The sequence below is a fragment of the Pyxicephalus adspersus genome, chromosome 12 (genome assembly GCF_032062135.1).
Source record: "Pyxicephalus adspersus chromosome 12, UCB_Pads_2.0, whole genome shotgun sequence".
Taxonomy (NCBI): domain Eukaryota; kingdom Metazoa; phylum Chordata; class Amphibia; order Anura; family Pyxicephalidae; genus Pyxicephalus; species Pyxicephalus adspersus.
The window spans coordinates 26,476,425-26,494,802 of record NC_092869.1 but is presented as its reverse complement, the minus strand read 5'-3'; the positions used below and the strand labels follow the sequence as shown (position 1 = coordinate 26,494,802).

General features: G+C 35.6%; 1 protein-coding gene across 5 annotated transcripts in view; it reads left to right on the top strand.

The window, feature by feature from the left end:
- The window catches only part of PSEN1 (presenilin 1), a 31,989-nt gene extending 17,366 nt beyond the window's left edge, over positions 1–14,623 (top strand). For all 5 annotated transcript variants that reach the window (XM_072428626.1, XM_072428627.1, XM_072428630.1 and 2 more), the window contains 8 exons: positions 3,031–3,172; positions 6,612–6,679; positions 7,152–7,372; positions 7,819–7,917; positions 8,291–8,377; positions 9,510–9,686; positions 13,385–13,503; positions 13,968–14,623. In XM_072428626.1, coding sequence (XP_072284727.1) covers positions 3,031–3,172; positions 6,612–6,679; positions 7,152–7,372; positions 7,819–7,917; positions 8,291–8,377; positions 9,510–9,686; positions 13,385–13,503; positions 13,968–14,123 — 1,069 coding nt within the window. In that variant the 3' untranslated portion in view covers positions 14,124–14,623. The remainder of the gene's footprint in view (positions 1–3,030; positions 3,173–6,611; positions 6,680–7,151; positions 7,373–7,818; positions 7,918–8,290; positions 8,378–9,509; positions 9,687–13,384; positions 13,504–13,967) is intronic.
- Positions 14,624–18,378: the final 3,755 nt, after the last annotated feature.

Sequence of the window (18,378 nt, the reverse complement as noted above, 5' to 3'; positions counted from 1 at the left end):
TATATATATATATATATATATATATATATTAATGTTCTGACCACTAGAAACAATATACATATTCCTAAAGCAGAATCATAGTTAACAAATAAAAAAATTGCAAAAAGGCAGGTGCTTTATTGTAGAAGAGACAGGTGATACAATAATATAATCTTACCTGCCTGGTTACACTCTGAGAGTGTTTTGTGCCACTTTTAGTTAAACGTAGTAAGTACATTGCAAGCATTTTAACAAACTTTGTTGCTTATGCGTGACATTTTTTTTTGTCACAATAAAAGTTGTTTGTTTCACCTTATCTTTTCCAATCTGAATTCTAGGAGAATTGACGTTCAAAATCAACTGGTGAACTTTTAAAGTTTTAAAGTATAATGGAAAGCTGCAGTGACCACATCCCTTTAGTAATTAACCCTTAGGAGTATCACATCAAAAATAAAACTCCTGTTGCAGGGGATTCCTCAGAAAATATTTCAGCCAATGACACAGCTAAAAATTGTTATTGGGGGCATTATGTACACCATTATTGTACAAATGCCTCCTGGTTGCCATAACACATTGAACTTTTTGCAAAAATTACAGTGACTACAAATTGAAATGTAAAAAATGAAGTGTTACATTTCAAAACATATGGTGTAGCCATTTTATATGAAATGTTTTTTTTTTGTTTTAATAATGAAAGTGCCTTTTTCGTTTTATTGTAGATAGTGTTTGTCAGCATACCAAGTCCTGGATGTTTTTTGTCCATGGCAAATGCAATACCAGCATCTGTCAGTAGGTGGCATATACAGTATGTTGCTTTATACATTTGAACCAGATTGACACTCATCACTAGATAATCATGTGAAACATATATACGTACGTTGTATGAATTTACTGCTGTTATGGTTATAAAACTACTCTGCACATGTTTTACTTCTGGCGCTCCGATTGTTGGTTTGTCAGTCTCCATTCTTTAGAGATCCCTTTCTCAGGTGTCTAAATCAACTGTCTTTGCCAAAAGTTACTTAATAAAATTGTAGCAGATGTGTTTATGTCCTTGTGCCAAAGAATGCATTTACCTGTACATTACATGCAGATATATTGCTTATTAAGTGCTGGAATGTTGTGAGACAGTGGTTTAAGACAACATGAAATTTATTGCCTGTTCCTGAAACATTATTTAAATACAGCTCAATCTTAATGTAAATATATTGTCATTGTCAAGTCAGATTACTATAACAAATAAGTCTTGTTGATTTACAACTAGGTTTTGTAAACTATTTATTTTGTGACATATATAAATATAATATTAATATAATACTTATATTACTGGTTATATATAAAAAACTTGTGGTTTAAGATTAATAGGTTAGGGGTACATTGAAGATAAAGACTCAAGATAAATTCGAATACTTTTAGGGGTATGTGACCATGTGACACACAAAGTAGAAAATGGGTGTTTACATCTCCTAGCATACCCACATTACAGTGAAAACCAAATGTTTCCATGATGAGAAATGGTAGGAGTTCGGTCATCATGATTGGTTGAATAGTTTACTCAATTTCAGATTTAGTTAGGCTTTCAAAAATCATAGGATTCCCCAGTTTTTCTTTGAAAATTTGGACAGCGATTGATGAGGGGTTATGACTAGTGTTGGTGTTCAAATTCGGTTTGTCCTTCTATTCGAGCCGAATATGGCTGAAAACACGAGATTCAACGGCGCAAATTTGTGTGTAAACAAATAATGTTAGAGTAGTGTATTGAATGTGGGGGATTTGTGTAACCAACTTTTATTTTTTTTTTACAGGTTATCCTACAATGACCGGATGATTCCCATGGCCTCTAGTGCTCTGTGATTGGCTGGGGAAAGGAAAATCCTGAGGACGCTTTAGCTGTCATCAGGGTTTACCTTTCCTTTCATAACAATGTCATTCATCCCACCTCCCAGGCTAGTTGTCTTGGTGTCACCTTTCATTCTTTCTCATTTACCTCCAATATTCAGAACATCTAAATGTCTTGCCACTTTCACTTACACAACATCTCCTAAATGCGCCCCTACCTGTCCCCAGAGACCCCCAGACTCCTTGTACATGCTCTTATATCTCGTCCGCTTTCTCCTTCTTTGCACATTTAAAGGAGCCCTTAAAGCCCATCATTTCAAACTTGCCTACCCATCTTCCTCTGTCTCCTAACCTTCACTACTTGCATACAATCCATATTCCCCTCCTCTTAGATTGTAAGCTCTTCTGGACAGGTTTCTCTTCTCCTGTGTCATTGTTTGTATCTGTCATTTGCAACTCCTATTTAATGTACAGCGATGCTTATGTGTTGGCACTATATAAATACTGGTAATAATAACAATGTTTTTTGCACAAGTGACATCACCTGTTCTTTTGCAATAAAAAACATGCTTGCTTACAATTTTTGTTTTCAAATGTTTAGTTCCACTCTAAAAATGGCATACTTCCTTAAAGCACCGTAACAACTAAAACCTATTTTTAGTTTAGTAGTAAAGGGTTAGATCCTCTTCTAGGTTCCTGTTGCCAATTATGGTAAGATTTACCTCATTCCTCACAATATTTGTATTGCTTTTCTTTTCATTTTCATACAAAATAAAAAAAAAATCACACTCCCTTTTCTTGTACAGGTTTACCATGGACAAGATACACACTTAAAAACTTGCTTATGTACCTAATTGACAAATTATTTACCACCCCAGGCTGCCCAGTATTTGAGAAGCAAAGCATAACTCTTCTTTGGCTACCATTTTAATACCTGATTCAACTCCCCTTCTCTGTTTAACTTTCCTGGTGGTTTTATATACTTTTTTTAAAAAAATTATGATGAAAAATGTTGTGTGTGCTGTTTTCAAAGACTGTCTGTCTTTATCATTGAGTCTTCAGGCCATGTTTAGAGAGTGGTCTGTGCAGAATCCCAGGCAAAAAAGCTGGTAGAAATCTGGAAATATTATTTAAATGTTGGATTGTTTGCAATCCGCTGGTATGTTGTACAGTTCTAATCATATTTTCATCTTTTTATCTTTTCCGCTTTAGAATTTACACTCCCTTTACAGAAGATACAGAAACAGTGGGACAAAGGGCTCTGAACTCTATTCTTAACACTGCAATCATGATCAGTGTCATCATCGTCATGACTATTCTTCTAGTGGTACTCTACAAGTATAGGTGCTATAAGGTAATGCCTCCCCTCTTTTCTAATACATATCTTGAAAGATGAATGTTTAAATAATCTTATATCATGTTTTAGCACTCTGCAACTCTGCAGCTATTGTAAAAAGCGATTATCTCAAAGATATTTTTTTGTGTATGACATAATTTAACTTGTGATGTACAATCACTTTATATGCTTGTACCAAGCATTATTCTCACCAAGTGAACATGTCACAGCATGTTACTTTTAAATAGTTTCTATAAATTCACAACTGTTTTATTTTGCCCTCAGCAGTTTGCTGAAGTCTATTTGGTGTTTCCCCGATTGTTGTATCAGGGAACTTGTAATTTTTATTATGTTTAATTGGTATTTGGTCCTAATGAAATATATCCTGCTTTTAGGTTGAATCTGAAATATTTCATTATCAGCATAAAAATACAAAAAAAACTTATTATAGAAGAACAAGTCCAATACCAAACAGCTTCTTAAAGCGTACCTACAACCAAGATACCTATGTCACGCATCGCAGGAGGCTCTGGACTGCTCCTTGTTGACGCGCATGCCCAAGATGCTTGGGCATGCGCAGAAGGAGCCCTTTCCACAATACGAAAAAAATTGCTGATCTAATGCATGTGATGCATGCTGATCTAATGCAGTGAAATCACCAATTTTTTCCCAATCTTCATCACCTAATCTCGACCCTGCATAGTGCAAGATCAGGGGACGTAGGAAGTAGAACTCGGAAGAAGAGCCAGTCTCCCTACTAACCATCACACTAATGTATTCTGAGTTGTTGATATTGTAATTTGAGGGTTTTCCTGAAGTTGTTCAAGTCAAGAAACACTGATATAAAGGTAAGGTACTAAAGGAAGGGAAGAACATCTGGATCAATGGACCTAAAATTAAAAAAGGAACTAACAAAATGGTAGCTAGGAGTGCAGGTGAACCGTATCCTAGAGAAATAAACGTTTCAAAGCGATCTTTATCTATATCTTGTTCCCTTCTCATAATGTCATTGACTGTGTATCCAAGTGAGAGCTTTGATCATTCTTTAAGTCATTTGGAATTGGGGGGTTGGGCAACTTTAACATGAAAAGAGGTAACAATCTTCACTGGTATTAGAAGGCACTAACTAAGATAAAAACCTTGCCAAGTTTCTACCACTGTAAATATAGGATATGCTTTTGTTATGGTCTGTCCCCTTTTATCGAACTTTTACATACTGGAAGTGGGAGGAACTCTTCCTAATGGGAACAAAGGTTGTAATAAAACATGACAGGTTCTGGCCCTTCCCCACTCTGCCAAACAAATTGGCCAGGAGAGAGCTTTAGGCTTGCTCTGCTGTTTTTGCATTCAGTAATTATTATTGATGATTCAGGTTCTAGCAAGCCTGTGGCTTCAGTTGGATATATAACTGCATATAAATTATCTTAAAACTTTCTGGTATTTTCATAAAATATGTGAAGTCAGGCCTTGGCCCCAGGGGCTTCTCTGCACCTATCAAACATAAGGTATTTTTTTTTTAGAAATGTTGCAAGACCACTTTAAGTAAAAAATAAAAAGGAAAGCTGCATTTTCAAAGTAAAAAAGATAACCACCCAGTAATGTGCCTACAGGAAGAATGTAGCTGAACGATAGAATATGTGCAGAATGTTGGGCAACTGTATGGGTTGGGGGGAGGTTAAATAGTAGCTTGCAGCAAGTTTAACACTCAGAACAGAGACTGTTTACAGTCTGAGATGACACTGTATGTGAAAAGAGCACAGTTGAACAATAAAGCAAGAATTACCCTGGGCAAATTTTAAGTAAATAATCTTTTGTTCTGCAATTACACAAAATTAGCTTATTTTAGATTGCCTTTGTTTGCTGGCTTTGTCAGCGTAATAAATCACAAAATTCTTCCTACAAATGTTAAGACTGCAGAAGAGCAAAAACACAAAAGCCAAATTTACAGACTAACATCCATAATTTAATTTCCTTTGCATTATTGTTTAGGTATATATGCCTTTATAGTGCAATCGTTTTTGATGTGAAATATATGATATCCACACACCTGTCCTTTTTATTTGTTCTACCTCTTTAGACCTGTAAATACTGTCTGCCATTTACTATGGGTGCTAACAATTACATACTTTGGAGCCAGAACACACTATTAATACATAAGCATCCTTTTGATATGAATTACACATTTGTCACTGAAGCCACTAAAAAAATAATTATGAAGGGTTGTGTCTACAGAATATTAGCTTCTCTAAACAGGATTCCAGGGCTTTGCAAATCTTTCTTTATTATAAACAAAATGATTTTTGCAGATAATTTGCTCATTTGGTGCAGGTGTCCATAAGTGCTAATCAACAAACCAATATATAAACATGACCGGTAGATTGTAAGCTATGTTGCTTGAAACATGACTTACTAGTATAGATAACCAATCATATTAGCATTTTGTTTGATGATTCAGGAAAAAAAAATATGGTTGTTTATTTCCTGGTGTAAAGAATTTGGTCAGTAATGTCTACCTGTCTATTGAAAAACCTTACATTTTTTTGAAACTTATTAGGAAATCTTGTATGACATTTGTTATGTGGCTAACTATTATCTTACACGTGTCAAGCCCTGCATGCCTTAAAGGTACATAATTGTCTAGGCTGCAAAGAAATGGTTAAAGCTGTTCTAGACCATTTCTAAACACTATGTCTTCTGTCCATGCTTACATGCCTGTAAATAAATGAGAATTTGCCAAAGACTCTTCAGATATCAACATGTTTGGCTTTGTGGGATTCCATTCCCCAATGCATCAAATGGTTCCACGACCATTTTCCACCTTTACCACGACTGGAAGTTGTGAATTCTGAAGAATCTTCAAGTGGTTTTTTGGCTTCATTATGGCAACCATTGGCCACACAAATTAGATGAGTATTTACTTCTTTGCAGGGAAACCTAATGGTAGTTTCATTGTGTGACAGTCCATTCAACACAATATAATTGAGCTTTCCTTTGTATGTTTTCTAATAAAGGACTAAACCTGCATGAAGTGTGTTGAGTATTTAATTATAGAATAAATATAACCCTGGAACTTTCTTGACATACACCCAGCCTTATGTGAAAGCCTTACCTATTTTAAATTGAAGAAAACAGAACAATGTTTTCAGTTAAGTACTTTATCCTGTTATATTTTTTCAGTAATCTAAAGCTCTATTCCTACTTCTTTATTAATTTCTAGTATAATGTTTGACAATAGGGCGTACTGTCACACAGGCTGTGGGAGCTATAATGCCTGCAGTTTCTCTTGAAAGGAAACGGCAGGCACGTTAGACTGGTGAACAAGTTTCTATTTTTGTATTTGACTAAAGCATTTCAAAGGATTTGAGGTTCCTTTTGGTAGACTTTGTTTGTGTGGTATAGGTACTGCTAATTTATCACATGCTTCTCTCTAAAGTAACGTTTACTCTTTCTGGTCTAGGTCATACATGGCTGGCTCATCATTTCCTCGCTGTTGTTACTTTTTTTCTTTTCTTTTATCTACCTGGGGTAAGTGTACAACAAACTTTCAATCTAGAAGTACAGTTTTGACCTGTAAAAAGTAAAGTCTGACCTGTACTGCGAGATATATGTAGGCTGCCAATGCTGACCTGTTTATTTAAATACCTTTTACATGGCTGTATCTGTATTACTTTGTGATGCTTACTCTCAGTAAACGCATCCAGTTTAGTCAGAATTCCTATTTTGCATATAGTTCTGCTTTGGTCCCAAATGAAAAAGGAATCAATGAATTTAATTGGAATGACATGCAAGGATTTTTTTTTTTCAGAAGGAAATGTCAACAGGCACAGTTTTGATATTTGTCTCAGTACAGGTTTCCTTTAAAGATGTAATTTTGTTACTGCTTCCCAAAAGTTGTAGATTTTTTGTTTGTTTTAGCAACCTTTAAGTAGTTGTTTTTAGCAACCTTTAAGTAGTCACAATTTTCATTCTAAAGATGCTATTTCTGTGTGTTTTCCAGTGAAGTGTTTAAGACGTACAACGTTGCCATGGATTACATTACTCTGGCCTTGATGATCTGGAATTTTGGAGTGGTTGGCATGATTTGCATTCACTGGAAAGGACCTCTTCTTTTACAGCAAGCCTATCTTATTATGATCAGTGCACTGATGGCTTTAGTGTTCATTAAGTATCTTCCAGAATGGACAGCCTGGCTCATCCTGGCTGTAATATCTGTTTATGGTGAGTGTGTTTCTTAACAAGAACTGTGATATAAAAGTAAAACCTATGCCAAGTTGGTTAGAATTGCACTAGGTATTTTTGGTGTCTTGTGTTCCTGTAGGGTAGATTTTCATCATTTCATTTTCTGGAGGAAGTTGAATGTTGCCACTGGAATAGGTGTCTGCATTGGGAAGTTTTTCCTTGCTTCCTTTTCAGATGAAAGCTGTCAACATCTGGGTTTCCCTTCCTTTCTGTCCCTGGGGGACCGTGCACGTATGGTGAAGGTTTTCACAGAGATGGAATACACATGTTGGATGGGATGTGCCATACTGGGCCAGCTCAGTTCATAGGCTTTGGGGTTATTAGATATTACAGACACCACAATGTCTCTGACCAGTTTAAATGGTTTGCTTTAGATAAATAGATTGACATAGCTTATCCAATTTTGTTTTCATTTTTTTTTTTAGATCTCATAGCTGTTTTGTGTCCAAAGGGGCCTCTTCGTATGTTGGTGGAAACTGCCCAAGAAAGAAATGAAACCCTCTTCCCAGCCTTAATCTATTCGTGTATGTACACTGAGCATCCTGTGTAATCTTGTGTGCGGTAATAGAATTTGCCAATATTTTAAATGCCAGTCTACAGTCATTTACCATATCTACTAAAAACTGTAAGAATATTTAAACAAGTAAGTTAGCAAGTAAGTAAGCATTGGTATATTGATCATGTTATTTGTATTTTCTTAGTTTATAGCTCAACTGCAAGGTATTTTATTTTAGTTTTGGTGGTGATTCACGATACTGGTATGGATGGAATATATATGGAATTCAATAAAACCAATTTAAACTGTAAGCAGATCATTTGTTAGAAGATGGACTTTAGAGTTCATGCTTTGCATTTTGCATGTTTGCTATATTTAAATGCGTTTGATGTCATCAACAGCTACAATGATCTGGCTAGTGAAGATGGCAGATGGTGATCCCGGATTTACACAGAGTAGTTCAAAGAAGCCAACATACAACACGCAAGGTAGGTTTTTCAGCTGTCAAGAAGTAGAATTCGGAAAGTACTTTGTATTTTGTGATTTTTCATATATTTTCTCTGGACTCAACACTCCAAACACCAGGGCTGTGGAGTTATATTCAATTATTCGGTTCCTCAAGTAAAGTAAAAATAAATACTAATAATAATAGAAATATTTAACTAAATAGTAGCCTAATTCAGCTAGCCTAGTTATATGGCTGATAGAGCAGTACATTTGCTCTGTAACCAGTTCATATTTGTTTTTTTCCAGGTATGGGATGTTTCAAAGTCATTAAAAATGGAACCTCCCACTCCTTTGCTTGGTGTGCAACATATAAAGGGTAGAGAGGGAACTTGTCAGCCCATGTTAGAAGACCTTCTGGATGATGACTTGGGCAATCTCCGTCATCACCCTGCACAAAACAAATACTGTCTTCTTTTAACCTCACAAAATAATGAGCAGATTAACACCATCAATCGCTCTACCTGGCAGTGATAAAATGCTTTGTATGATATGGGTTTTTAGTTTATGAATAAAATACATTCATATTATATTACAATATAAGACGTTAGGGGTACCATAAAAAGAAGAGTCAGGGTTAGGAAGGACTCCACAGCCCAGCCAGACATGTAAACAATTGAGTGCACTTTAATACAAACTCGGCCATTTGGGAATATATTCACATATTACCATTTAAGCAGTAAATTCTGACAACCTTTCTCAGATACATGTCATCTAACAGATCTCTTAATATAAATATATACAGATTCTAAGAATTATTTGCAATCCATTTTTTAAGTTTTCTCCCTAAAATGGAATTTGCCTGCAGTCAAAAAGTACGTGAAAAAAAATCTATTTTTCAAATGTTTTATGTTTTTGATTGCTTTGGATATGGTGTATACATAATACAAACAGTAACTGTGTTAATATTACAGCAGCAGGTCAGACTATATGTTTGATTACTGTGGTAATTTTAACTACCGATTTGCAGGGTATAATTGCAAGATTTGAAATTGATTCCCACCATTTTGTCTTTAATTTAGTATAATCTTGCATTCAGAACAGTAGAATTAAACATGTTTTCAGAGTTTATTTTTTATACTTATTTAAACTATTTTTGCATCTTTTCATACAAAGTGCCAGTTGTTCAGGAAGGCAGTGATGCTGCTACACCTGATGATAATGGAGGCTTTGATCCTGATTGGGAGGAGCAGAGAAATGCAAGAATTGGACAGATTAGTTCCACCCCGGAATCTCGAGCAGTTGTCCAAGCTCTTCCAAGTAATTCTCCTCCAAGTGAAGATCCAGAGGAGCGTAAGTAAAATTGTTTTTTTTTTTTTTTTTGAACAAGGTTGTAGTGATGAAAATCACAATATTTACCTATTGTTATTATGGTTACAACAGTAGAAAATAATGAAGAAATAATATAATAAAAATGATGAGTATTCACTACAGGGAAGAGGACCATTGAAGCTTTTTCCTGCATGGAAAAAACTTAGGTGTACTTTAAAATTGTTACCACTTTAATAAAAGGGTTGTCAAAATGATTATCAATTTCAAACATTATATTTGAATCATGCTTAGCCAAAGAAATTCAATGTGTTCAAAGAACTGACAATGAACACCCTTTTAAGTAATTTTGTTCCCTGAAAAATTGAAATACAAACTTCTGCTGGGTTATCACATTAAGGGGATCCTTGTTCTTTGACACAGCCTCTATTTTAAGCTGCAGCTAAACAGTTTGTGAACTGTTTATATGTCTATAGCCTATGTTCAATGCTTGTTCCAATGTTACATGTATTCTTACGTCAATGCTGTCCATTTAAGCTATTTATAAATTATAGTTCTCGCATACTGTGAAGTTCAAGGCCTGATTGGTTTAGAACGTAATGGGTTGGTAATTTGTGCTTTTTAATGTGACATAGGGTTTCCTGCAACCAATTTATCTTATGTAGGGGAAAATATCTTCTATGAAAACAATTCTGGAATAACTTGACCACACATAGAACATGTCCGAGCTGAACACAAGCTGCAGAGGATCTCTGGGAGAATTGTGAATGACGTCCTATATCTCCTATACCACACCTGTTGTGAAGTAAAGCTATCTTAATCTTATTAGTGCTCCCAGGCCTGTGGTGTTACTGGACACCTTCCGAATCCCCCGACCCACCCACCAAATCAGTGCTGTCATCCCTATATGGAATGTAATGAGACTCTTTACATTATAAGTCAGCCCACGGACATTTCTCAGGAATGCTCAGGAGGTCTACGAGCACTGCACAGCCTTTCTACCTGTAGGTCAGACATCTACTGTACATATTCTGTTTTACTACAAATATTTTACAGCTTGGTGGCTATAAAATACAGCCCTAAAGCTCTGCTACATAACCTTAAAATGATCATCCAAAATTTTGCACTGCTCTGTCTGCTTTCCTTAGGGGCTGCTCTTTTTTACTGTGTATTCAGAGAGAAAAGCTTACATTACTTACCTTACTGACAACAAAAAAGATTACATTTTACATATGTACTGCTGTGTTTTTCTTTTTTTTATCCTGACACATTTAAATGTTACATTTTTTGAAAATATTCCTTTGCCCTGCTTTTTGGCATTTTGTTGTTGGTCACTCTGCTAGGAAGTCAGTGCTTCTTGAAATGGTAAATCAATAGGTCTCCTTCACTATTCTGTGCATTTGTATAATGTCTGTTTTTACAAATGTTCGTTTTTCTCTTAGTAAAAATTAAATCAAACACTGTATCTGGTTACATATTAAGGTTTTTTTTGGTTGCTTTTTTCTCAACCTAAATTTTCATGAACACACAATTTTTTTTAGAACTACAGGTAGCCCCTGGGTTATATACGAGATTGGCACTGTAGGTTTGTTCTTAAGTTGAATTTGTAAGTCGGAACATGTACATTATTTTAATAAGTGCAATTAGGACAGATGCTTGCCTCAACATCATATTAGGCAGCATTGTGTAAGTTACTGTATAAAATCCTCACTGTGGGTTAATCACAAACAAAGCAACAAAAAAAAACAAAACTTTATGGCGCCTAGACAACTTTTGGAGCAAGCTGTGCTTTGATATGCAAAAAGTACCAACTGTTTGTCTTGGTCATTCAAGAGGTACAAGAGGCTGCAGAAAGAGCTCAGTCCTTAAGATCATCCACAACCTCAGCTGTGTTTAGCAAAAAATTTCTTCTGCAAGTCATTCAAACTGCCCCCTCCAGCCTCAGTCCTACACAGAACAAACAGGGAAGCTCAGTTCGTATATAGGAGGCGTCCGTATGATGCATGTCCTTAACCCAGGGAATACCTGTATTGGCAAGATCAGATGAGAACTGTTTACCAAACAGGAAGTTAGGGAAAATTTCTCTCTCACAAAAAAACAAAGTTTTGTTTTTAGATCAATAGTAGTACCTATGTGCATTGTCTAAATTGTACAGTAACTTCTATGTTGTTACTTGTCTCTATTAAAAATCGCTCATGTCTACTCTTATACATTAATACACTGCTGTTTACAATACCTCCAACTAACATCATGATATGCATTTCTTTGTAATCCAGCTAAATAATCATATGAGTTGCTGCAAATGTATCCACTAAACATTTTGTAGCCTATATTTTTGTACTAGAAAGTGCCCTACAAGCAAAAAAGATAAAAGAATGTTTAAACACCTCTCTACCTTTTCTTTCAACTTTAACTGTATATATCACACCTCATCCTTTCTGGCTAGCTATAAAATGACATCTGCTCAGATTCTACATCCTCTTCAGAATCTTAGTATAAGTCCTTGTGAGTACGCAGCTGCAGATCTTTGTGGCTGAGCATTTTCCCATGAGAAACTAAAGAATGCCGAGAGGTTGACACATATTTCACTCATATCATATTCAGTGCTTTGCTTTCAACATGCAGGTATGGTTCCTGACAAGCAGACATAAGTGATTTGTCTTTACTAAATGACAAATTTTTAATTTGTGCCATTCTGCCCTATCATAATAAACCACAGTGAATTAGTGTCCCTTTTTCTGGTGCAAATTGCCATTGGTAAGTGGCATAGCAGTGTCCAGTGTAATGACTACAGAAAATACCTGGTCACGTGCCAGTAATAAGGGCAGCAGCTAATGGTACTGGTAGAAATAAACAAATCTGCCAGCCGCTAGGATGTGGGTGTTTAGAGTGGGAACTCTATTTTTAATTTTTTAAAACTATTTAAAGAAAGGCAAATGACAGGATGTATGAAATACAAGACATGTAGTAAAACACATAAAATTTATCAGAAAAGTAGAACCATAGGGTATACGATGCCTCATAAGCCACAGCCTACCATAGAATAATAAATGCTAATGGTAAAAATGAACAATATGGCCTTTTATCTTATAGCTTTAAGGTTCCCAGGCATTGCTTTTAAAACTGTCATTCCCTTCTAAACACTATCAATTTTATATTTATTTTAATAATAATGAGTGAGGGGAAAAAACAATCAAAAAAACAAATTAAAAAGTTAGACAAACAAAAGGAAGAAAGAAAAATAGAGGAAAATGGTGAAAATGGAAAATGGTGTGCAGGGAAGACACCATTACAAGAAGCTCCAATACCATCTGAGATCTTTCGCTAGTATAAGGAATGTACCTCAGACCAGCTCAAAGTTGGTATCTATCTCTTACTTACGTACTTTCCTGAAAGTCGGGATCTCTTAATGTGCGAAAAAGCGGAGTTGGAGTTTGTTTGAAAAGAGTAATTGGGCTACAGAGCACTGTATAAATTGGTGGTAAATTTCACAAACCAGAGCAGTTAAATTAAATCTAGAGTACTGGTCCGCTTTAAGGCTTTAACAAGTCTGATTATGATTTCTGGTTATTCTTTGTGTTTTGTTCATGATATTATGAACCCTTGAGTCATCAGGCAACATTTATTGTTAGCAGAAAATTTGTATTTTTGGTATGTCCTCTAGAAACTAGTTGGTTAATTTGAATTAATCTTGACCAGTATACTCTCAATTTTTTTTTTAGGTGGAGTTAAACTGGGATTGGGAGACTTCATATTCTACAGTGTCCTGGTTGGAAAGGCTTCAGCCACAGCTAGTGGAGATTGGAACACAACACTGGCTTGCTTTGTTGCCATTTTGATTGTGAGTATGAAATGCATTCTCTTGTTCAGTGAGGGGCTCCATGCATTGGTATTTGTCAACTTTTTTTCCTCAAATAAGTTACTATAAACACAAAAGCAGATTGAAGCAATTTATTGGCCAAATATTATTGGTGCAGGAGCAAGAAAAAATAAAGCAACACAAACACCTACCATCTTTAACTTCAGTATTGAATGTCTGCATACAGAAGGTCTTAAGATGTTTTTATTTTAGCATGTCACCTTCTCCAAGTTTATTTAGGACATTTTTACTTGCTTTATTAAACAATGTTTTAATATATGTAATGTTTTGACTTGTCCTTCCTGAGTTTTATAGTATCCTGGGCACTAGTACAGTTTCTTTTATCAAACATCGCGGAGCAAATTAATAATTTGTAAACCAAAAAGGATTTTCCCATAGTGTTTTTGTTTTTGTAATGCATAGTTGATATATTATTTTCTTTACAGGGTCTGTGCCTTACTCTTCTACTCCTTGCCATTTTCAAGAAGGCTTTACCTGCTCTGCCCATCTCAATTACATTTGGACTTGTATTTTACTTTGCCACAGACAATTTAGTACAGCCTTTTATGGACCAATTAGCATTCCACCAGTTTTATATTTAACCCCCGGACGCTTTGTTTTCCTGGCACTCGAAGTGGCTGCATATGAACATTTAACAGAAAAGAGAAACTAATTCTTGATTTTGATCCCTGAAACCCAAGGAATTGAGTTGATTACCTTCCTCCCAATACTGAGCAGGTGGTATTTCTTGGCAAGGTACCTTCATGTTGTTTTTGTCGTATCCTGTCCAGAAAGAGGTCCCAGTCAGCTGAAGTTTTCATTGTGGTAGCATTTTGCACCTTAGGGTGTTGCTTGATGAACAGTGCTCATGACTCCAAAAGGAACTTCAGCTAAAATCTCCACTTTGGCAGCAGCTGGGTGTGAGCGAAGATATTCGAATGGTATGCAAACCATTTCAAAGCTGTCTGATTTGTTTCTACCCTCCAGAACAATTTTTTTACTGGATTCCCACTAATCTGGGATTAAATAACACTGTAATATAAAGCAATATACTGTACAGCAAACATGATCTTCCAATAATAAACACTGTTGGAGTCTGTTAGCACATGGCCTGTTAATTCCTTGCCAAAATTGTCTTTTGTTATCAATGCAAAATATATTTTTTGTACGTCTTAATACACTGGCAGAAATACGTGTATGTTATTTGTTTTCTTCACTTTTGGGGATAATTTCAGAACTACAACACTGTACGAATATAAATGACAAATGCATATTTTAGTCTTTGTAGCGTAAAGTCCTGTTTATATGGTGAAGGCGTTTGGTTTACAAATGACACTCATCCAAACAAATTATACCTTTCTTAAACAGATGCCTTCTTTGGGAGTGGGTTGTTTAATAAACTTTGGACATGTGTTGTTATTTTGTTTTTGTATTAAATGTTAAAGAATTTTCAAGTGACAAAAGGATTGCTGGGACAGCATAACAATTGGCTCTAACATCATACGTAGAGAAATAAATATAGATGTTAAAGTAATCCTTAAAAACTCTGCCTGTCTCAGATAAAAATAAAAGGAAACCCGTAAGGAGAAAAGCAGATTAAGCAAAGGGAGAAACAGGAGAACAAGGAAGGGGGGGTGGGGCCTCAATAATGGCTGGCAAAATAGGTATGTTGTCTTCATTGTAATGTCCAGAGACCATTGTGAGGTAGGTTAAGCTTGGCTCAAACCAGAAGTATATTACCACTTTACATGACTGATTTGACTGATTGCAACCTTAAAAACAATTTGTGGAGCTGTATGTGCTTAAGGTGATTAGATACTATTTCAATATTTCTATTTAATATAGCTTGTTTCGTTGGCTGTGGCATTGTAAGAAAAAGGTTTAGTAATACTACATATTTTTGAACAAAGTTTTGATGTGTACACAAAATTGAAAATTGACCAGATTAGGCAAGGGAACAGGTTGAATGATATTAAGGAAAAATGCCATCTGCATGGACACCACCTCATTACCATGAGCAAAAAAAGTATGCTCTTTTAATTCTGAGGTTTTACATTACACATCAGGACATAGAAAAACTGTTTTTTTTACCAGGCTTAAAAAAATATTTATCATGTGTAAAAATACTCAGCAGATCCTACCTTGTCAATATTTAGCAAAAATGAAGCCAAAAAAGATGGAAGCCATGTGCAAAAAACATGGTACACCCCATGATTTAATAACTAGTAGCTCCACCTTTAGCAGAAATAACAATGATTTTATCAGTCTCAGTGTTCACTGAGGTTTGCACACAGATAGCCTTGTAGAGTCTGAGATGTAGCTTTTGTTTTTTTTTTTCTCTTAACATTGCATAGTTGGTTATAGGCTACATGTTCAATTCTTTTGCAGCTGTCCTGAATGTGTTCCATTTGTCAATAATCCTGGACTTCAAAATTTTTTGACATAGCCTGGCAATGATTGCAAGGCCAATAGGCAACAACAGTTGTTTCTCTAAAATTATTGCGGATGATTTCCTCCTTAGCATTTTGTTAGCACACACATAAATGCTCCAGGCCAGCAAACTGTCAAGTCTTCTGCTCCTGCAATAAATCACATGCATTTGATTAGCAGCACCTGCCTGCTACTTTCCTTTTTAATTCCAATAGAAGGTATAAGGGTGTACCTATTTTTTTCACATACAATGCTTCTGCATTTTGACCTAATTTTTGTTAAATAAATGGCCTCTGTTTGTTATTGGTTCATGTTATTCTTCTATCGATATTTAGAAATTATTTGGTAATTGTTTAGTACCCTTACTCTGTTTTTATTTGTAAAACCTAATAACAGTATGATAAAAATAAATACAAAGTGTAATATGTCATTTGTTGTTTATCTGAGGTTGTATTTAAATAATTTTTAGAGCTAATCACCTAATTATTTTTTTCATGTCCTGTTATGTAAAACCTTAGAATTGAAAGAGTATGTACTTCCTTTTTCATCATGAATCTATGTTGATGACCTGCAAGGGTTTTCCAAATACATCAGACACTTCTCTGAGGTGCTCCAGGTCAAAAATTATTTTACAGACATTGTATTAATTAATTAATAAATTAATATTGAATTTCAATGTGATCAAAAAGTACAGATTGGAGAAAATGCTGTGCTAAATGTTTATGTATTAAACTGTTCTGCTTCTGGGGAGTGGTCTGTGTTCAGGGATTTGTCTATAAAGGTAGATGTCCATGTGTACAGTATGTACATTTCATTTACATGACAAACAAAACACTATCTTACATCACTGTACAATAAACATGAGATTACATTTTTCCAACAAAACGTTAATAAAATTAATATAGAATAGTAAAACAAATATGGAAGTCTAATATAGTAATGTATGTGAACCTACAATTAGGACTTAAACTACTGGAGTGAAAATATATATAATAGGCCAGCCTTTAAATCAGGGGTGTCAAATTTAGGGCCGAAATTTAAAAATTAGACCAAAAAACAATCTCAATAAGAAGAAACAAGAACATATGAGAGGAGCATGCAGTAATATTCAGTGGATTGATCTATTAAGCCACTGCATTTTACTGCATGCTCTTCTCATGTGTTCTTGTTTCTTCTTATTGAGAATTATTGTTTTACCTTGCCAGAGAATGCAATGTAATTGCAATTGCTGCATTCATTTGGTTTTACGTTGCATTCTCTGGCACACTAAAACAATTATTATAGCAATAGCTCTATTATCAATTCTGATAATAATCCTGATAATTCCTGATTATTGAGTTTACCCGTCGGTATAAACTCCGCAGGTCCATGCATAGGCTGCTGTTCAATAAACACGAGCGATGCCGCTACTACAATTCCCGGCATCACTTGCATCTATAAAATGCGGGGCCACACAAAGGGAGAGAAGCCCCTTGTCTGGAGACGCGAGTGATGCCGGGTATTGTAGTATCGGCATTGTACTTGCGTCTACAGCAGCTTAATTTGAATTGCAGCTGGCCCTCTGTTACTATGGATTGCAGTAATGGCCGGCCAGCTGCAATACATATTAGGAATTCTTTTGGGGGCCAAGAAAAAAAAACGGTCCGGGCCAGAATTCGACACCCCTGCTTTAAATGAACCCTTTCTATTATCCATTAAGCTGAAATTAGCCTTATCTCTTTAGGCATTTTAAAGTAGTACAGTCTCCACCCCTGTACTGAAATAACTTAAAAAGATTTTCCTACAGATTGAGCTTTCACATACAGCAAGTCAAAGCCTACTTCATTTCTTGGCTGGAAGAAACCCAATCATGGATGGAGACCTCTTCAGACTGTCGCTGATTTACCTTTGTATTTTTTAAATTCAGCACTTTCAGTCATAAAGGCTCAGCATCACGTTAGTTGTTACCTCGGAATAGCTGTGTAAATGCCCACATCCCTAGACATTTAAAAAAATTTTATATATTGAAGGAAGTAGTGAGACAGGGTGCTATGATGTTTTCAGGAAGCTATGCAAAGTACTCTGCTAGCCCTGTTGCGATATGGAATATGATTGGAAAGAACTTCAACTTTAATACTGAAAATATGAGGGAAAAAATTATTACATTTGTTACAGAAAATGCTGTTCTTGGCTCTCTCTTTGTCTGGTCACATGGTCAGGAGGCTAGGTTTTTCTCACGTACTAGCAACTGAACAGGCAATAGAGAATTGCTGTTTAGCAGAGCAAGAAAATTGTCAGCAATACCTGAATTTTTATCCTTTCAAACGAGACCATTTCTTTCAGGCTTTCATGGATCCCTGTGGACTTGGAGCCTATTACAAGCAGAGATTACTTCTGTCTCCATCGGACTCCAAAGGTTGGAAGCTAGCTGGGATGCGTTCAGTGAAA